General features: G+C 46.5%; 1 protein-coding gene across 10 annotated transcripts in view; it reads left to right on the plus strand.

Annotated features, from left to right (window-relative positions):
- Positions 1-22,040, plus strand: part of LOC147605926 (uncharacterized) — a 43,175-nt gene that overhangs the window by 12,001 nt on the left and 9,134 nt on the right. For 3 of the 10 annotated variants that reach the window (XR_015265042.1, XR_015265043.1, XM_086792537.1), the window contains exons 7-10: positions 3,006-3,098; positions 19,343-19,417; positions 19,558-19,677; positions 20,178-20,279. Coding sequence is in view for 4 of the 10 variants with exons in the window: in XM_086792537.1 (XP_086648663.1) it covers positions 3,006-3,098; positions 19,343-19,417; positions 19,558-19,677; positions 20,178-20,261 (372 nt within the window). In the remaining 6 variants the exon portion in view is untranslated. Of the gene's footprint in view, positions 1-3,005; positions 3,099-19,342; positions 19,418-19,557; positions 19,678-19,984; positions 20,044-20,177; positions 20,280-22,040 lie in introns of all 10 variants that reach the window. The other 7 variants (XM_086792534.1, XM_086792536.1, XM_086792535.1 and 4 more) reach the window with 3 other exon arrangements.

Here is a 22,040-nt window from a genome sequence, read left to right on the forward strand (position 1 = left end):
TGGCAGAGCCATTTCAAAGGTAAACTACTGTGTCTTCTGAGGTATGTGGGTGTAGAGACCGGGTGTGAACCCGTCCACATCCAAATGATATGGCACTAATGTGCAGCTCATCTTGTTAGCCAACTGGGGAGAGATGGCGTCCTTAGAACTGTCCATGTCAAACAGGACTACAAATTGCTGGCCCTTGGCAGAGCCATAAGCTCGGATGAGGCTTTTTTGTGCAGCATCGCTCTCACCTTACTGCCTAGCATTAAATACCATGGATGGCATAGGATGCATAGAAGGTAAAAGCTGAACCGCATTTGTGGTAGTAGGCGGGGCGGGAGATGCTGTGGTAGAAGGAGCTTTGGAGGCTTGCTCCACTTGCCATTTGTGGCAATCCTTCTTACCATGCTCTATGGTATGTCAGAAAAAGCATGTGTTTTTTGACTGGTATTTCCTTTGCTCTGGAGGAAGATAGCCTCTAGTTGTACCTGCTTTAGCCTTTTCCTCAGGGATTTTCTTAGGCTTGGATTCTTTATCCTTCTTACTCCTTGAACTAGAGCTATTACTGCCGTCCTTCTTAGCATCTTTAGAAGATGCATTACCTTTTCGTGGCTGCGCAACAGATTGCTGTTGCTGGGGTTTGGTATTGGACTGTGATGATTGCTTGGGCTTGCCTCCATTCATCTTCATTTCTTCATTTTGAGCAAGAGTCAAAGCCCGGTCATATGTACTGGGTTCAAAGTTGCGAACTGTGAACCGGATGTTGGGATCTAATCCACGAATGAATTGATCCAACTTGGCCTGCTTATATAACCCTAACTGTTGTGCTAAAGTTATTACCTTTCCAAAAAACTGAAGCATTGGCGATCCGTTCTGTTTGAGTCCATAAAACTCATATGCTAGGCCGGTCATATATTGGGGCAGGAGGAATTTGGTCTTAAGGTAATGGACAAATGTATCCCAACTAAAAGCTGTGACACTTGTGTTTTGGTCTTGTATGAAGACTAGACCAATGCTGCCACCAAGTGATTGCCTCACCCCGCATAGTTGTTACGAGGCGTGCCTCTAACAGTTTGAGGTGTTCGAGGCGTACGACTGCTTGATTGAGGCGTCCACAAAATTTTTTTTTTTTTGGGACTGGTGTGAGTCTTTAGACAGGGGCTTTAAGGGCCCAAGGCAGCCCCTCACACACACTCTCTCTCTCCCTCATTCTCTCTCTCCCTCCCTTAAGCCTTTCTCAAGACCCAAAGTTCAAAGTTCAAACTTCAAACACACTAGGATGATGATGTTTTTTATACCCGCTTTTGGAGCTCTCTCTATACTCTACTGGTTCATTTCAGTTCATTTCATTTTACTTTGTACTCTTGAATCTTGATGTATCCAGATGATGAGGATGGACTATTTTGGTCTCATAGGTCATTTTGGCCTTTTGTAGACGTTTAATACAACTTTCTTTCTTTCACACACACACTCTCATCGCGCTGCTACTGTCGCCGCCGTCTCTGTGCGTTGCCCGCATTGCTCTCTCCCATCGCGCTGCTACTGTCGCCGCCGTCTCCCCTCTGTTCCCTTGCTCGCTCTCGCTGTGTTGGCCGGCCTGTGCGTCGCGCCGTTCGCTGCGGGTCGGCTGGCTACAGAGCTGGCCAACTGCATTTGTCTTGGATAAAATAGATAAATGATGTAAAAATGCCCAATAAATGCCATAAATTATGGGAATAATACTGGATAAATTCTAATGAATGCTAGATGTTATCTGAAGGCTTCTGCAATGGTCTATATGCAATGGATGAATGCTATGCATTATGCAGAGTGCTTTCTAATGCAAATCCTAAGGCTTCGATTGACTCTATGTGCATGAATGCATCTCTTCAAGTGGGTTAAGGGACTTGGACCAACCGACTGACTGTCTAAGGCTGATAATGATCTACGTAGCTCGTGCTTGACTTATCCTGGACTGAGGATTACAATGGGGTCACGGCGTACGACAAATATCATCCTAAAAGGTGCTAATAATGTACAATGTTGCACTGATGATGATGAGCCATCTTGTCACCATGCACTACAGTGCAGAGTGCATGTGACAGCACGTATGCTGGCTGAATGCTGAAGAAACTCTTCCCAGCACAATGAGGTGCTGAATGTATGTGCAAGAAGCCCAAGGCTCTAGGCACACATCACTGCTCTAGAACTGCTGTAGATGATTTGATGAATGATGATTTATGCTGAAAACTGAGCGTTTGCTTTTATAGGGACTTCAGGCTGCTGGTCGGCCAGTAGAAGCTCTATCGGCCTGTTTTATATGAACAAAAAAATGCTAACATTAGCATTTACTGCTGCACAAGATTACGTTGCTGCCCCATATGATGCTGGCCGACTGCTATACTCCATGACCTGCTGCTGAATAATATTTAGGCTGGCTGACTGGAGCATGGCTTCTATCTATTGTCCAGGGCTGTAAACAGCCCCAAACAGGCTGCCGACTGAGGCTTATGGCCATGGGCTGGCCCATACATGCTCTATACATGCTTTTGATGCAAGACCTATGCTAAGGTTGACTTCTACATGACTTTATCTGATGAATTCTACAAGTGGGTAAGAGGTCTTCAAAACGTTTTCCACTGTTTTCCCAACAGAAACACTTTTCAGGCTGCAAGCAAAGGGGAAACACTGTTTCCTGCCTGTGGGGGTGCTGTTTTGGCTCATGAGCCACCTCATCAATCATTATTATATAGCTCATAAAGTGTTGACAGCTTTGCTTATGTTTTGATGGTACTTCTAATCCACTCAAACATCCCTCTTGGAGTTCTCACACCCCCATTAAAGTGCTCATAGATAGTTATTGCAGCCCTCAGTCAAGTAGCTTTTTGTGTGGAACAATATCAAAACGTTTCAAATTTCCGTACTTTCCTTGAGCAGGCTTATCTTCCCAATATTGTTCTTATGCATTAATTTCAAAGGTATCATTATGCAATTCCAAATTGTGAATGACATTTGAGTCATTTTCTTTCTTGTTTGGCCAGAGAATGTCAGCTGCGGTGCAGAAATTCCAACACTTGTGGATGGTTGGGAGATCAATTCAAAGGACGGTGTTGTTTGTTTTGCAATGCAAAGATGTAAGGTTTTTCCTCCCCTTTGGCTTCATCTATATTTCTCTTATTAGTTGATCGATCTTTCTTAATTGATCTAAAGGTCTAGACCTTAGGGTAAATGTGTTGGATCATAATAGACTTTAGGGTAACCTTTAAAAGCAAACTCATCAAAACTGGGATTTGAACTTGGGACATGAACGTTTATGCTAAGAGTCGTAATCACTCTGCTACATTTCCCTTCATGACACAGACACTGGTGTTCTTTTTGATAAAGCGATTTTGGATGAGAGACATACCTACTCGAGTGAGTGTGCAGAGTGGTCGGGAATTCCAGCCATGGGCAGTTCAGGCTTTGTGTCTTCATGCTCAGAGACATTAATGAGGAGGTGAAACAGAGAGTGACATAAGATTTACTGCAACTTTGTGGATTCCCATAAGGCCTTTGATATAGTTCTACAAGTGAGACTGATCAGCTGGTTGAGACAGACATGTGGGTAATGGGGATTATAAAGAAATGGTACGCTCAGGCATAAAATTTCATATGATACCAGCAGTGTTTAGCATGGTTGAAGAGGAAACTTTTTTCACGCATTTTCTCAGTAGTTTCAAGCAAAATACCTCCTTTTGACTCGTTAATCAAACCAACAACCATGTATGGAGGATGGTTTTGGAGAGTCGAGCTTGCAGTACTAGACTGGAGCTTTGCTTATTCGTAGCACACTTTCCATAAATATGCCTCATTTCAGTTGTTCGCTTACTGACTCTGAGCATACAGTTTTAGAGACACGAGGACGTAAGGGATAATAGTTTGAAGGCTGGCTTTGTCCTCATCCATGCACTTGGCTAGACAGCTATTGGTATGCCATCGCATTGAGATGGACAGCATCTGTAGATGCCTTAGAAGAGAGATGACATGAGAGAACCAGAGCTATGAGCAGAGTGCACGTAGAGGAATGCTTCATTCTTTGATTCTCACCACAGTTCTAAATCAGGCATCATTTAGTGAGGTAGTTCAAGGGTAAAAGAGACCAAAGCTAGATGCTGCTTTTATTGTTCTTCTTTAATGTTGGCCCGTCCTGAGTTAGAGAGCCAGATGTTGAGAGGAGACCTAGGAGGTGTAAGAAATAGGAGGTGTAAGAAAACACAATAGCGGAAGCAGAACCTTCACAATACAAAGCGCTGAATTGTAGAAAGAAGTGGAGAGTAAACAGTATTATTGCTTGCAAACTTTGATTACAAGCTGATGGCTCTCCACCCACCCGTGTGCTCTAGGTACGGAGCTTTGATGGCGATCTATGCCAAACTTTGGACGTAGGATGTCTCGCTTACAAGAGTATATATAGTACCCAGGATTGGCGTGGACGTAGGTTGGCCATGTCAGCCAACCCACGACTTGGTCCAAAATGACCAACAGACTTCATCATCCGACTAGGACCATATTAGACTACAACTATGGTTCCATAGGGACTGAGCACTTATTCCACGGTAATTTGAGATTGTTTGGACCCTCAAATAGGCCCAGCAACTTGAGGACAATGTCTTGGATTTGCTGTCAAGTGCTCACAAATAGGGTCATAGAGCCCGCACAAGCATGCATCCTACTTGGCAGAGTGCCAAGTCTACATAAGCCGTCTCCTAAACATTTGGCCACCATCTAGTGTTTAAACTCGGAATTGCCGGGTATTCGGTTGCTCATCACAATGGCTACTCCTCATAGAGGGGGCCTTAACAAAATAGAGCACATCCATCACCTGTAGTGTGACAACATGAGGATGGAGCATTGAGTAGGTATGGAGCTTTGATGGCGATCTAGGCCAAACTTTGGATGGGATGTCTTGCTTACAAGAGTGCTTGAACACAATGAACTCAACGATGAACAAAGGGTGCCAAACTAGTCTATATATAGTACCCAGGATTGGCATGGACGTAGGTTGGCCATGTCGGCCAACCCCCGACTTGGTCCAAAATGAACAACAGACTTTATCATCCGACTAGGACCATATTAGACTACAACTATGGTTCCGTAGGGATTGAGCACTACTCCCACGGCCATTTGAGACCGTTTGGACCCTCAAATAGGCCCCGCAACCTGAGAACAGTGTCTTGGATTTGCTGTCCAGCGCTCGCAAATAGGGGCACATAGCCCGCATGCATCCTACTTGGCAGAGTGCCAAGTCTACATAAGCCGTCTCCTAAACATTTGGCCACCGTGGCTAATTGGACGCTTGCAAGACTCCAATCACCGATGCGATTTGGGTTGTGATGTCACTATATGAGGTAGTAACAAGCCGAGTGCGTGCACTTGGCACTCTCTCGGGAGAGATGAAGCACTATTGGGGTTAAGCATGGCTGTTTGCTCTCATCGACACTATTTGGGCTATATATTGATGAGATTGCATCCTTTGTGGACAGTTTTGGAGGAAGAGGGGGTGTGCCCATATTGCTATACATCGATGACATTGTCCCCATCTCAGATTCAAAGGAGGGCACATAGCCCGCATGCATCCTACTTGGCAAAGTGCCAAGTCTACATAAGCCGTCTCCTAAACATTTGGCCACCGTGGCTGATTGGACGCTTGCAAGACTCCAATCACCGATGCGATTTGGGTTGTGATGTCACTATATGAGGTGGTAACAAGCAGAGTGCGTGCACTTGGCTCTCTGTCGGGAGAGATGAAGCACTATTGGGGTTATGTAAGGCTGTTTGCTCTCATCGACACTATTTGGGCTATATATTGATGAGATTGCATCCTTTGTGGACAGTTTTGGAGGAAGAGGGGGTGTGTGTCACGACCCTGTGTTTTTCTCTGGACAAGATGCACGTGTGCACGGGGACATGGTGGACAGTGTGAATGGCATCAGGTTGGAGTCAAAAAGGGAGCCCATGTGTGGACAACCCTAAGTGTGAAGGGGGCAAAAAGATTTTAACTTAAAAGGTTTCAGAAACCTTTAAAGATTATTATAAAGCCCTTCATTAAAGAAAAATGTGGCCCTTATGCTATTTTGGGGCCACGTGTGCTTTTTGGGAAAAAGAGGGGCTGCCAGGCAAAAGGGGCGCCTATCTCTTGAGGAAGCGTGTGCTTTTTTTGGAAAAAAGAGGAGATGCTGGCTGGACTGCACTGGCTTCTCTCTCTCTCTCTCTTTCTCTTGCATACCGGCAGGCTAGAAAGTGTGGATACGCAGGTCTGCAGGGATAGGCCGGCGGCTGCAGGATAGGAGGCGGCGCATGTGGAGGTACGTGGGCTGTGGAGCCAGGGATTGCAGCCTACGTGGCACACAAAGGGGCTGGTTTTCTCATGGCAAACAGTCTCTAGGCGGCGCACACAGGCAGACAGACTGTGGGAATGTCTCCCTCTCTCTTGTGCAAACAGGCGGATTGTGGGAGAAGTAGAAGCCTTCAGGTGGCGCCCAGGGATACAGGGAGTTTCGCTTTCTCTCTCTTAAAAAGGGGCGAACTGCCACAGGACTGAACATAAGCATACATGTGGGGATAGCCAGGAGCCACCGATTTTTCTCTCTCTTTCTCTCTATGGGATGCACGTGGGCTGGTTTTTCATGAACATAGACATCATGTCGATGGCGTTCATCTGATGGAACTCTTAGCTTCTCTTTGCTTTGGGTTTGGGACTGTTTTGGGACAGTTTATGGGCTGTTTTTGTTTGGTAGCAAATTCAGCTATGTGCTTGGGTTTCTGGCTACAAGTACAGATCTTTTGGTTATGTTTCTTGGCATGGGAGAGATGCAAGCTCGCATGGCTGCGTGCTCATGGAGCAGATTGTTTTCTTCCTGCTAGAAAGGAACAGTGGGACCTACAGTTAGGCATCTCTATGTTGCCAGATGTTTCATGAGGGAACAGGTAACTAGATGTATGGGAAACAGGACAGAAGTTTCAAAGGGAAACAGGCCTAAGGGTTTCATGTGGAAACAGGTCGTAGGTTTCTCGAGGAAACATGTATTTGGGTTTCTCCAGGAGATAGGTCACATGCAGGCAGAAGGTACAGGACTGGACACGTGTTTGGTACAGCCTTGCTACTGATTGGACAGGGGACAGGGAATTCCATGACAGAGATGGATAGTACCCTTGGAAGGTAGAGAGGGTTTGTACAGGTGTGTCGACTGTATGGTATGCTGTGCTGTGATACTCTTTTGAGAGACAGTTTGGGAGTCTGTGTTGTGATGCAGAAGCACTGGATGTGTCAGGGTATGATGCTGTTCATAGTGTGAGAGGCTATGGCTGGTTGTGGCAGCCTTGATCATGGGAGAAAGCTTCTGTATGCAGACTCAATGTGAGAGAGCCTTTTGATATGAACAATGGCTGAACTTGTTTGTGGATGCCGAGTGGACAAGAAGCCATGATGCAGGTTCTTTGCAGGCTTCAGGGGTTCTACTGTGACGGCTGTGTTTCCAGCCTTATATTGTAATCAAAGCTCTTATAATCAATTAAAGAAATACCGTAAGGGGCGCCACTGCGATTTGGGGCCAATCGGTGTCCGTGTACTGTTTGCAGGAGCACTCTAGCTCCCTCTGTTTGTTTTCCTTTTCTAGGTCCTCAATGGCGTTGAAGTGTTTTATGTGCGAGTGTTTGTTTCACCGCCCGTCAGGCCGGTTTCAAGGTTCCGTTTGCCGGGACACATCGTCAACTTTCCTAAGGGGGCGAGCTTGTGGTTGTCTCATGAGAGTCACATCAAAAGCTTCAACATGTGGAAAGTGAAAGGGAAGTGCAAGAGGCAGTGCAGGATTGCGTGTCTTTGCTTATATGAGGTGAAGAGTAAGAGCTGAAGATGAAGTTCAGGAGAAAAGACACCAAGGACAAGAAGTAGTCGGCCAGGAACAAGAAGCAGTTGAAGTGTTATGGTGCAGGAGATGCGTTGAAGGCTATGGCTTTCGACAGTTTGTTACCAGTGGTATCTTCATAGAGGCTTCATGGGTTCGGAAGACAGTTTCTTTCTATGTTTAGCAGTGGTGATCTACTATGCTTCATCGAGGACTTGTGCTTACCACTTGGGTGGAGTGCAAGCAGGTTTTGGGTGCCTGAGGATGTATCAGATGAGGCTCAGATGGAAGTGGAGGAACTTGACGAGGTTCTTATTCCTGAGCAGGTACTGGCACATAAGGAAAGAAAGGTACAGGGTAAGGTTTCCCGTCGCTATCCTGTGAAGTTTAAGAGCTGTTCACTGATGGATATGAAGTGGATGGAGGAGGTTCACTGATGGATGCGAACTGGATGGAGGAGGGTGACTTAGCAGATTCACCTCAGGAGTTGCAGCTTTATCTTGATGCCTATGAGTTGGAGTCGACTCTTGTTACGGCTCATTCAGGTTCAGCAGAGCATAGGTCTGGAGTATTGCCTGATGCTCAAGAGGGGGATAGCACCTCCGTTCCCTTGTTGTTACAGACAGGCTCAGTTGTTATCTAGGAGTCGCTTGGTGACATCTTTGTATTCACCCGAAGGTACTGAGGCTGACAGTACATCTGCTTATGGGACTTCTATGATCTTGTGTACTAGTCACATGAGATGGTGGTTGAGTATGGTTCACAGTCGCGCGCACCTTGAACTATAACTACAACTATGGATAACTCTATGGAGGACATAAGTCTTGCGAGCAGTCCTAGAGTTGGTTTGGTTCATGGAAATATGGATCGAACTCTATTTGTGCATGTATGCATACACTTTTTGAGGTAGAGGTATTTTTGTATTCTGGTGCCATTGGATCCTGGTACCATTGAGAATACATTGGGAAATACTCTGCATTGTGTCATGTGCTGCATGTATGTTGGTATGATACATCAAGTGCTTTATTATGTCATGGATACACCACTGGGTGTGACTCCTGCGGGATGGCCATGAGACATATGTGGGAAAGTACTTAGTGGATGTAGTGTTTGGATGCATTGAGTGCTTTCATATGCTCATGTTGTACCATCAGTCATGGGTCCTGCGGGATGCCCGTGGGCGTAAGGCTTGCGAGCAGCCCTTAGACTGTTACTTTGCAGTAGGTAGAGCATTTTGAGGAGCATATTGTTTGCGAATGCATATGTGTGTCATGCATATGTGTGCCTTATGTAGAATGATGCATGGTTTTGTTTTTGGCTAACACAGTTAACGTGTTTCCATTTGGTTTTAGACTTTTGCTATAGGTTCTGAAGGAACAAGCAAGAGGACAGTGTGGCTTATTGTGCAGGATGATTATTTTATCACCTAGATGCATTGGAAGGCCATTGTTTTTGCCATATGGGGTGTCTTTGCTCAAAAGATGCCTTATTGTGCCATTGAGTGCAATCGAGGACGCTTGCCATTTTTCAAGAGGGGGGTATGTCACGACCTTGTGTTTTTCTCTGGACAAGATGCAGGTGTGCACGGGGACATGGTGGACAGTGTGAATGGCATCAGGTTGGAGTCAAAAAGGGAGCCCATTTTGAGAGACAGTTTGGGAGTCTGTGTTGTGATGCAGAAGCACTGAATGTGTCAGGGTATGATGCTGTTCATAGTGTGAGAGGCTATGGATGGTTGTGGCAGCCTTGATCATGGGAGAAAGCTTCTGTATGCAGACTCAATGTGAGAGAGCCTTTTGATATGAACAATGGCTGAACTTGTTTGTGGATGCCGAGTGGACAAGAAGCCATGATGCAGGTTCTTTGCAGGCTTCAGGGGTTCTACTGTGACGGTTGTGTTTCCAGCCTTATATTGTAATCAAAGCTCTTATAATCAATTAAAGAAATACTGTAAGGGGCGCCACTGCGATTTGGGGCCAATCGGTGTCCGTGTACTGTTTGCAGGAGCACTCTAGCTCCCTCTGTTTGTTTTCCTTTTCTAGGTCCTCAATGGCGTTGAAGTGTTTTATGTGCAAGTGTTTGTTTCACCGCCCGTCAGGCCGGTTTCAGTGTGCCCATATTCCTATACATCGATGACATTGTCCTCATCTCAGATTCAAAGGAGGGATTGCAAAAACACCTAGATGCTGTGGACAGATTCCGTAGGGAGAGAGACCTTACGGTCAATCTAGCCCTGTTCGACCACCTCATGGCTATCTTTAACTATTAAGAGGGGTGTGAGTGGAGATTGTGCCAAGATATGTATAATGTAACATGCAATTGGTATGATCGTGTAACGCACATCAAGACCTTCTTTATACCTTTATGCTAGTGAGCATGACCAATCCAATTTTATCTTTATTCAGAGGAGATATAGCTGAAGAGAGAGAATGCAGAGACGACACCAGATTGGGTTTCAATCTACCCACTTAAGGGGCCCCTCCCGCAAGCAGGAGTATTTTCTTTATTACTTTGGAGAACTTATGTTACAATGCAGTAAACTTACTGAAAATGATTGACAGAGGAATGCCAAATGCAAGGACGATGTAGACCAAACGTCTGCTGAACCATCAAACGGGTGAAGACAACTTTGAAGCCACTCGAAAAACCTTATGCACACCCAGGGCTGCTGAGGGAGACGCACTACTAAAGCCTAAATGTTGAAGCAAGCTTTGGGCTGCCTTGGGACTGAAGCACTTAGGTGCTTTGCTGAGAATGATGTATGCACAAGACAAAAGTCTTAGGCACACATGCTTATGCAAGAAGAACTGCTGAAAACTATGAGGGTTGAGATGATTTTAGCAAGGACTGAGGGCTGCCTTGTATATGCATCTATGCTGCTGGTCAGTGGAAATATGCTGCTTTCAGCCAGCAAATAATGCTCACGACTGCAAATTACAAGCATTAAACACTGTCCACTTTCACACGCCTGAAGCATTAAACACTGTCCACTTTCACACGCCTGAAGCTGCTTAAAGCTGCTAGCTGACTGCTGTAAGGCTTGACCGATTGCTGTCCTGAGCCCAATAGGGCTGCCGACTGGATGCTAGGCCCCTTGTATGCCCTTTTAGGTGTGGCCCATGGGCTGGCCTAGAGCCTTAGTACCTTTGCTAACCTAAATGCCTTTAAATGCTGGCTAAGCTAGGCTGACTCATATGCTTGATTATAAGTGATGGACACTGACAGCTATAGCTTTGAATGACCTACATCGCTCGTGCTTGACACGTCCTTGGACTAGGGCTCACAATGGGGTCACGAAGTACGGCAAATGTTCCTAAAAAGGTACTACTTTTCGATAAGTATAGCACTGATGTTGAGCCAGTGTGTCACACTGCACCTCAGTGCATGGTGCATGTGACACTTGGAGTCACATTTACAGTCAGTAGTATGACTAAACTTACATATTCGCACGAGGGTATGTCCACCTGGCCCATTTGAAAGCACATTTTTAGGAACCCTGCCTTAAGTGTTGGATCTTTGATACCTTAGTCCGCCCACCAACTTGAGCAGCTGTTTGGGGACTAGGATTGGGGGAGGATGTATGGAGGAGTATTGAGCTTCATGTGCTCACTGTTGATGCTGTCTCACACATGATCAGGAGTAAGCCCGGCTAAGCAGTGGATGTGTGGAGGAGTATTGAGAGGCTTCAGGTGTTGATGCTGTCACGCATGATCAAGAGTAAGCCATTGATGCCCCATGACTTAATACATGTGGAGTTTGGGGTAGCCCCACTGGTCACATATGCCCTCTTCCAGACCATTACTTACATTCAGCATGTACACTCCCTGGACAGAGACCTTGTCCCCCGGCTAGCATTAGAGTCTTCTATGCAACTGTAGCATGAGAGAGGAGGAGCAAAGAGACAAGCTTGACTGCCCTCCATCTTGCGAAGAAGACGGCCGCCACCCTAGGTATGGTATTCAGAGGTAGTCGAATGGTTTCATGCACATGGATTGCATATGTATCATCTCCCCCATTTCAATACAACGTAGACTCCCCACACCTCGACCTCGCATGACAAGAGATCAACCGGATCATCAGGTTGGATTTACTCGGTCTACACATATGTGAGACTTGGGTGCATCATCAGAGATGGGAACGAAAGATGAGTTCTATAGAGAGATCTCAGAAGAAGAGGGGTGAGTTGCTGCTCAGGAGAGAGATCAATGTCCTCTTGGCAACCAAGATAGCGAACTGGAGTGCCCCTCGGCACCAAGTCGGGGCGGGTGCGGAGCCTACCCAAAAACCACACGACTTGTGCCAGTTGATCTGTGCTCTTGATGCGCGATAAAAAACCTCGATCACCTCTGCGAATCTTTGGAGATTTCCCACATCTCTTGAAAGGAAAGCTACTGTGTCATCTGCAAACTCTAGGTCAAGCATCTACTCGTGCGTGCGGAGGGGGAGACGCAATCCCTGAAGCCTTGTCTCTGGGGCTGAGAGAAAACTACTCATGGCCTCCACGACGAATAGGAAGAGCTAAGGCGCCAGAGGACACCCCTGTCGTACCGAGCGGGTAAGGGGGAATCTGTCACCACGGGCTCTGTGAATGAGATCCTGGCTGTGCAAGGCTGAGTAAAGTCTTGAGACCCCACGAATCAACTCCACGGGGAATCCCATCTAGCTCATCGTGCCCTCCAGAAAGCTCCAATCCACCCTTTCTCAAAGTATAGGAGTAGCACTATGAGGTCCTGTTGGGGCATCTTGGCCAAAGCTGTCACCTCCGAGAAGATGAAGATGTTGTCTAGAATGGTCCGATCCTGATCAAAGCTGGTCTTTGTGCCATGAATCAAGTTTGGGAGAAAGGGCTGAAGTCTCCTGCTGATGGCCTTGGCCAACATCTTATAGGCTGTCCCTATAAGATTGATGGGTCTCCATTGCTGGATCTCCAATCTATCACCACCCTACTTAGGAATCAATTGTATCAAACCCTCTGAGAGCCTCTCTGGCATGGTAGCTTTCTGTGAGCATAATCTCATTGAAGGTAGCTTGAAGACCGCCTTCCATGAGGTCCCAATGACGAAGAAAGAAAGAGATTGGAAGCCCTCCGTGTCGGGCATTTGCCCATGGGTAGTGCCATCACTGTCTCTGCCAACTCCTCCGCAGTGAATGGAATCAATGAGGAGGACTGAAGAGAGGGGGGAACCACCTCTCTCGTGTGCCGCCAGACCCTTTCGTGCACGTCCGTCACCTGGGGAGATAATGGGGCACTAGTGAGAAGAGATCGGAAGAAATTAGTGGCAATGGCTCTCACATGGGGGGGGGGATCAAAAACAAGAGCTCCATCTGGACCACGCAACTTGTGAATACCATCTCTCCTCTTGTGGGGGCCGGCTATCTCAAAGAAATCCCTTGTGACTGTGTCAGCGGCCTGAGTCCATAATGAAGCTCTGGCATGGTACATGTACTCCACCCTCCTCTTCTCAATGGATCTAATCTCCGTGTGGGCGGCAGCAAGCTAAATCTCAATCCACGGGCTATCCGGGGAACTCTCTTTAAGCCGTTGTAAAGAGGCTAGACCCCTCCTTAGACTCCTCTCCTACTCGCGAAATCCCTCCAATCTGCTCTGGGTTGCCTCCTGCAAGAAACCGTTGATCTCTCCTAGGCCAACATCCAATGTGCACGGAGCAGAGCTTGAGGTAAAGTCCAGTCCCGCCCATATTTGCTCTATCTTGCTGCAGATCTCGAGGTCTTGAATGAGTCTGTCCGGAATCCTAGAGCTCGCATGCTTGTCATGCCTCCAGGGGTGTGATCTGAAAAAGTAGTGCTTGCCAAGATACCAATCATGCTCCCACGGTTGCAAACCCACTCATCAACGTAAAACTCGTAAAGTCTAGAGAGGTTGGGGTTTTGACACCCCTTAACTTGATCCACTGGGTTAAGAGTTAACAGCAGCAATCTGCCAGCACAATCCACTAATCTCATAGTGATTTGCTGAAGTCGTTAACGTCATTCCAGCGATCGCGAGAAGCCAAGGCTTCTAGGGCTGCGTCCAAACTCTGGAAGATGCCAAGGGTCCTGTCCCCTAAGTACCGGTATCATCTCCTCCCAAGCAAAGTACTCTTCTCCTGAGACTGTCGCCGTGCCTCCTCCAAGTTTGTCCTCTTCTGTCTCGATCATGTTGAAGTCACCACCCATGCACCAAAAGTTAGCCTGGGGAAGGGCCTGCCGGACTGTGCTCCAAAAGAAGGCTCTACCTGCAACGGTGTTCGGGGCATAAACATTGAGGAAGCCAACGCTATCCTCTCCAATCAAAATGGTAACCCACTATGCTCGCCTCGGAACTATGACTCCTGAGCCTGTCACATTGTTGGCAAAAGCTGCTCACTGACAATAATACAGACTCCTCTTTGCGTCCCGAAAGGGCCGAAGGATGGAGACCAGAAAGTATGACTCCTGTCTGGTAAAATCTTCTCGCATCGGTGGGTGCGCCTCTTAGAGAGGTGATGCTCTTGGAGGAAAAGAATGTCGATAGGTACCTCCACTATGGCTCTCTGAAGCTCTCCTTTGAGGACGCCTCGGCCCTCGTCTCTGAAAGCATTGAGGCCCCCCTAAACCTTGTGTGTTCCATGAGACTATCCGCATATCAATCTCTGTGTGAGGTGAAACTAGGGGAATTGCCCTCCACTCGAAGAGTCTTGGGTGAGGGTTTTGACGGGCACAATGTGTCCTGGGGTGAAGGCATGCCAAGTGGGTACGGATCCTGTCCTCCATGTGACGCCACTTTGTCCAAGCATGAGAGTATGCGTACTCTGGACTCCATGGATCAAAATGGAGGTACCTGTACAAAGGGGGAAGAGGTATTGCGACAGAAGTATGCATGAACACAAAAAGCAGCACCTGTAGGTTGGAGGCCACCATCTCCCTATCTTGGTCTCTGTTGCCTGAGCCCCCAAGCTCCATCCTAGCCAATGGCCATAGATGGGTGAGTACGTCGGTGATACGAAGATCATGAAGATGATGGGAGAGCTTAACTACATGACCTTGGATGGCGGTAGCCATCGACTCTGAGTTCCACTTCGTCCAAATAGGTGCTACTGTCTCCTCAAACATGTCTATTCCTTCCGTCGGAAGACATCGGAAGAAGCTATAATCTACAGGCTGTCCCAAGATCTTAGGGGGCCCACTTAGGGACTCTAGCAAGAGAGTCTTCACTGGGGAGGCGGCAATGGTCATCTCAAGTGGCTCAAAGAAATGGTGAATCAAGTGGCGGACGGAACTTGCCAGTTGCCTCCGTTCCGGGTCAGGGGCTACTATGGGCCGACGGGAGTGCTTTGGAGAGCCCGGGGGGGGGGGGGGGGGGTGAGCTCGGATGAGGAGGAAGGGGCAGAAGGAATTGTTGTGGGTAAAGTCGGGGCGAGGATGGGGGAGGAGGGGGGGGGTTGGAGAGGGTCGCTGTTGGGAGATATCGATCGGAGGGGAAGGCTGCTGGGAGATATCCATTGGAGAGGAAGGTTGCTGGGAGAGGATCGCCAGGGAATCGATGGGTTCTACCAGCCTCACTGGGCATTGAGAGCTGGGAGAGGAGTTTGGACGAGGAATTGGCCGGCAAATTGGGGGGACCGAAGGGGCCCGCTTCGTGACTAGAGGGGGTCCATCGCCAACGGGTAGGTGTTGTGATAAATGCTCAAAATGGTTCTCTAACAGAACTGAATCCTCCTGCACTATGCTAGCCTGGCACACGCGGTGATGACGCTCAGCTTTGGTGGTCGGTTGGCGGCTTGGGTGCGGGCCAACCGTCCGCCACTCTCCGACAGTTGGGTCGTTCGCTGTCAGGACCTGATGCTCCACTGCCTGGGAACCTGCCTCTCTCTTGGCCCCCTGGTGAGGATATGAAAGGGAACCGGGGGGGAGGGGACGGTTGGAGGTGGTTTCTTGGATTGATGCCGAGGGCAAGCTCTGGCTAGATGCCCCATCTACGTGCAAATGAAGCATTGACCTGGAAGACTTGAATACTCCATGCGTTGCATGATGGGGTCGCCTCGGAGACAAGGAATAGATATAACGTGAGGCACTGAATCCGGTGAGGCAACACAGATATAGAGGGATGGAATCTCGATTGCCCGCACGAGGGCCGAGGTTGTAGTGGGGGGGGGGATTCCATCATTCTCGTGATGGCACCACCAATAATCGGGAGAAGAGGAAGGTGTTCCTTCCTAAGGCCTGGGAAGCAAACTATCGCTGGGAAGCCCGACACGCCAGCCAAAGGGTCAGATGCAGGGTCGAAACCGTGCTGCTACCGCGCAAAGAAGGCCTGTGCCGTACACAATGCAAGGGGACTTAGCTGCATGACTTGGTGTGACGCTGTTGGGGCGAGTCGAACTCCACTTGGTAGTAGCCACGTCCCAAGCGTGAAAGTCTAGGATCTTTGTAGGCTCACCAATGAGGCTCGCCTGTAAGAGATCTTTGAGTTGTCCGTGTCACATGCACACCTTAATCCGGTGCCATGTAGACATGATTATTCCTTACAGCCGCCTTAAGGGCAAAGTTAAAGGTTGTATATGGGCAGTTTGGAGCCAATTTGGTGGCCCTATAGGTGCTCGGAGGTGCCCAAGACATGCACCAATGGTTGGGACATATTATGGGCACAATATGAACACATTTTATGACATTTTTGATGACTTTTTATGGCGTGAAAAGTGAAAACCGACCTAATTATGACTTGCTATCACTTCACTATATAAAGGCAAGTCATGGGTCATTCATAATCATTAAAAGACAGAGATTGCAGAGCCAAGACTAAGGACATGCAGTCTAACAGTTTGGATCAGCCAAGTACATCTCCAAATCAACGTTTTTCATTAACGCACAGTGGAGCATTCATAGCATTCATAGTCTAGATCTACATTGGATCTATGACAATCATTGTAATTACTCATTCATTCAGTAATATATAGTAGTAGGTTAGGTAAAGAGTTTCTCTCTTCTCCTTCTCTCTACTTCTCTATGTCATGAGCATGTGATTAGCGTTAGTCTCTATTGCTGTGTGTTAATCATCATTAAGCACACTTCCGCATAGTAGTCATGTTATAGTCCGTGTTCAGGGTGGCTACCAACAATGTTGCAAACCAGGGTGGAGGCCTCTAATGCTGCAATAGTTTTGGCGAGGATTTGAAGGTCCGTTTCGGAAAAAGATAAGCAAGCAACGGCGACCTCAGTCGGGGTTGACGGAGCGGTTGCCGTGGAGTCCTCTTGAGGGATAAGCCAAGGCTTGCCGAGATGAAAACGCCCCGAAGGACTTGGAAAAAAAAATCGTGCGGGAAAAGGGAGAGGAAGGAGAAACGGGAAGCAAGCACGGAGGAAGGAGGCGCGGAACCAGGAAGAAAAAGGGGGTGGTGGCTGCAAGCGGAGAGAAAAAGGGGAAAAAGGGGGGGGGGTGGGGGGCGCAGCAAATGGGCAAGGGAGGGGGGGGGGTGCTGGGTGGCGGCGCAGCAGCGAAGAGGGGCGCAGCAGGGCTGGGCAGGGTGATTGTGAATCTTTGAGGCTTGCTTTTTTTAACTTGTACTCATTACATATACTTGGATTAATTAGGTGCAATGGTGAACCTTGGGCAACCGTGATCTTATATTTGGAGCAGACTCCTTTTGGAATAAAATCTGAAAGAGGGGGGGGGGGGGCCCTAGTGTGGTATTGAGTACATAAGAATGCCTATGGTTTGAAGTCGGCAAATTATGTGCCCTTATTCAAGTGTTTAATTGCATTAATAGTCCCATGTGAACCCCAGATGAGTTAAAGTTGCTGCTCCAAATATGCCTGATGATGGGCTGGGGCACAGAATAGTCCCCGAGATGCAGAGGCCGAATAGTCCCGGAGAGAGAGAGAGATCTCTCTTTCACCCCAATCATGCGAGTGATCTTAGCACACATGCCTCTTTATCCGCACTCTCCCTGTTCATATAATGGCATGACCCTATATCATCTTTGAAGGGCATGTGAGCTCTTGAAGGCATCTGAAAAGGGGTGCTTGGGAGACAATATTAAATGCTTTTGCGAAGTCCACAAAGCAGCAGTAAATATGTCGCAACCTGGGCTGCTCAATGATGGCTCTCAATGTGAAGATGTAGTTCAATGTCTCTATTTGTCTTTGGCCCCATATCGATGTTTGTGTGCCAGGGAACTGATTCTGACTTCAGCACACATCTGTATAATTTGGCTGGTGTAAGGCCAATCATAATGGTGTGGTAGGTATCAGAATCCAATAGGTCTGGATAGGGATAATCGTGTTACCAGATCAAGATGGTGGGAAGCATTGGCCAAGGGCCATGGTGAATAGGTTGGGCTAGAGATCACAAGCATGAGCAATATGCTCAGTGAGTAACCCCTCGTGGTCCTTAGCCTTGCCAAAGCCAGTTGATATAGTGTTAATTCTTTCTATCTATAGTGGTGCATATGGCCTATCAACTACCTTTTTGTTGTAGTAATTCTTTCTATTTGTTATGATTCTTAGTGCTAGGCTTCATAATGGCTGAGTCTGCCTTGTATCTCTGGAGCTCTGACAGAAACTCAGTACACAAGGCCTTCGTATGAATGTATGCTCTTATGTGTGTGTGCGCGAGCGCGTGGGGGGGGGGGTGTGGGAGCATATATTGATACCAAGTTCTACACCCACTATTGGGCACTGATGACGTTAGTGGGGATGTCGTAGTATCTAGTACATACTATGCATGATGGAGTTGATGGTTTATTGTCTTGTGGATGACTACCATGAGGTTATAAATTGCACTTTCTTACAAGGTGAATTTGGGCATGTTCTTGGATTCATCTAGGTATATATATACATACATACATACATACATACATACATACATACATATATATATATATATGTATATATATATATATATATATTATGTATATATATATATACATATGTATATGTATATATATACATATGTATATGTATATATATACATATGTATATGTATATATATACATATGTATATGTATATATATACATATATATATACATATGTATATGTATATATATACATATATATACATATACATATATATATACATATGTATATGTATATATATACATACATACATACATACATACATACATACATACATACATATGTATATATATATATATATATATATATATATATATATATATGTATGTATGTATGTATGTATGTATGTATGTATGTATGTATATACATACATATGTATATATATACATATATATACATACATATATATATATACATATATATATGGCCTGTTTAACATTTGATATGTGGAAAAGAGTGCTTGAGGTGGGTCGAGGTGTGCGTGGTGGGAGGTCTTTGGGAGGTTGATTGGGTATGTGGTAAAATGTTTGTGCGTAGGCATGCCTAATGTCAGGGTCAGTGATCAGTGTAGTTGGCCTTTGTTCCAAAAGTCTATGCCATGGGCCACTTATCTTTGTTCATTACCAAAGGGTTCAAAGTAAAATGCAACTCTAACTTGCAGGAATTTCGGGAGCTACATGGAAGAAACCCTTCTATGGATGAGCTTGCTGTAGTGTCAAAAATCGATAAACTTAAAGTGAGTTTCTACTAGGTTAATCTTTCTTTTCCTTCTTTTTGTGAGTTTTATATATAGGCTAGGCCCCTGCTGTCAGGTTAATTGTCTGCTTAAAATATCAGATACAGTTTATTCTGAATGTGGTTGCGCTCTGATGTTAGATAAAACAAGCATTCTTTACAATAAGGTGCACTAAAGCATCGAGACCGAACCGGACAAGTGATGACAACTACATGAACAGTGTAGAAGTTGAGGATCTGAAAAGTGATCTACCATGGAGGGTAAGTAGTAGAATAAATAGTATGTGCAGAGCCAGATTTGTGGATGCTTGTGTGCACTTGTACTTTGGACATAGTGCTAGGGACTCAAAGATGAGCTAGGCTTCTGCAAAGCATTGTATCCAAAGATCTGGAATATAAGAATACCAAGATGCCACCTGTGTGTGTCGGGGTGGTTGGGGGGGGGGTGGTGGATATATCTTTTGCTGCCCAGTACTGTGTGCAGAGCACAAGCACACACAAGCTTGTACAAATCAAATCTGTTTCTTTGCATAACATATTGTGTTGTTTCTGTTTTGATTACGTGAAGCATCAAAATTTCACGTGCCAAGCCTGTTACAAGGATGGCCTTGAATAGCATTCTTAATGGTAATGATCATATCTTATTGTGTTCATGTTTTCTGCCTTTTTTTGTGTGGCATTGGACATTAGTTTATTATCATCTCTTTTTTTGGAATGCCTTTAGTAACACATGCTAATAATTGATTTGATCTCTTGCACAGCAACTATGGCAAAACGAGCTGAAGGCCGAATTAGGAGTGCTTTTCGGTGGACTCAGTCCCCGTGAGTTGCAGGCATGTCTATAGACAATCTTCAAGGCAATGGTGGTCATCTTGTTGCTTTGTAAAAACATGTAGCTTTTTGTTCCATAGGAATCTGCCATTGTGCTTCACTTCTTTTTGTGAGTAAAGAAGCTGCTTGTTACGATAGGTAGTATTTGTATACTCATGGGTACCGACATGTTACCTCATCAGGAGTAATATATAACTGTCATCATGCCTTAGTGGACTCTGTAGCCCTTCTACCTATGATTAGGGCATTTTCACCCCTCTTGACTGCTGAAATGACATATCTTGAGTATAGGAGGAAGAATCTCAAGTTTTATGGTAGCCAGGTCAATGCTTGAAGGAGATGGATTGCGCAGATCTGACAGTAGTTCGGAGCAAGAGCATGACCTAGAGGGTTGAAACATTGCAAAAGGTAGGGTGAGGGGAGCCTTGGAATTAGGGAAAGCAGGCGGATTCAGGTGGCTAGGGTTCAGATTAGGGACTAATCTGAACAAGGGAGCCTTAAAATTAGGGAAAGCAGGCGGATTCAGGTGGCTAGGGTTCAGATTAGGGACTAATCTGAACAAGGGAGCCTTAAAATTAGGGAAAGCAGGCGGATTCAAGTGGCTAGGGTTCAGATTAGGGACTAATCTGAACAAGGGAGCCTTAGAATTAGGGAAAGCAGGTGGATTCAGGTGGCTAGGGTTCAGATTAGGGACTAATCCAGCAAGGTTAGGGGGGACCCCTGGGATTAGAGAAAGCTTGCGGATTCAGGTGGCTAGGGTTCAGATTGAATAAATCCAAGGCTATTGGCTATTTATGATTGGACTATTATTTATAGCAGCTATAAGCACTATATAAGTGAGTCTTGGGTTATTATCGATTCATTGTGGTTTGGACTTGGACTAAGAGGCATACTCCTACCATGGACATGGCGGATTACGAGTAGTCTTGCCGAGGGCCCTTGTGGGCAGGCCCTAGTGGTATGGGACCCGAGGGCTGATTGGCATGGACTCGTGGGAGTCGAATCTTAGACCCTGGCTAGGGGGAGGTTTGCGGATGCAAACCTACAGTTGAGTGGCGAGCTTGCCTGCACCCCTTTTATTTGGTTTCTCTAATCTTGTTTATGCCTTTGTATCAGGTGATCCTCAGGAGTCGTCCCTCACAGTCCTCGAGGGAGATAATGATAGGTCCATGATCGAAAAAAGTAGTGCATGCCAGAATACCAACCATGCCACCTTGTCCATAAGCCCACTCATCCACATAAAACCAGTCTAATCTGTAAAGGTTGGGGCTTGTACTCCTCCGGTCGGATTGCGAGAAACGTAGACTCCTGGGGCTGCATCCGAACTTTGGTAGATGTCAAAGGTCCTGTCCCCTCAAAGCCAAAATCAGCTCTTTCCAGGTCGTGTACTTTGTGCTTGAAACTGTGGCCATGCCACCTCAGAGTCTGTCCTTTGCCATCTCTAACATGTTGAAATCACCTCCCATGCACCAAAAATCGGCTTGCGGGAGGAACTGACGAAATGTGTTCCAGAAAGTACCTCTGCCTATTACGGTGTTCGGTGCGTAGAGGTTCAAAAAGCCCACTCTATCCTCTCCAATCTTGATAATCGTTCACTGAGCTTTCCCAATGACAATGGTGCTTGAATCGATCAGTGCGGGTAAGAACTGCTCACTGACGAAAATGCATATGGTCTCGAAGGGGCCAAAAGCATGGGACCAAAAGGTGTGACTTGTGCCTTAAAGAATCTTCCCATAGCGGCAGGTACGGCCCCCCTTGGATAGATGATGCTCCTGGAGGAAGAGAATGTCAAT

This window comes from Cibotium barometz, chromosome 58 (genome assembly GCF_041138505.1).
Source record: "Cibotium barometz isolate CiBa-2024 chromosome 58, ASM4113850v1, whole genome shotgun sequence".
NCBI lineage: Eukaryota > Viridiplantae > Streptophyta > Polypodiopsida > Cyatheales > Cibotiaceae > Cibotium > Cibotium barometz.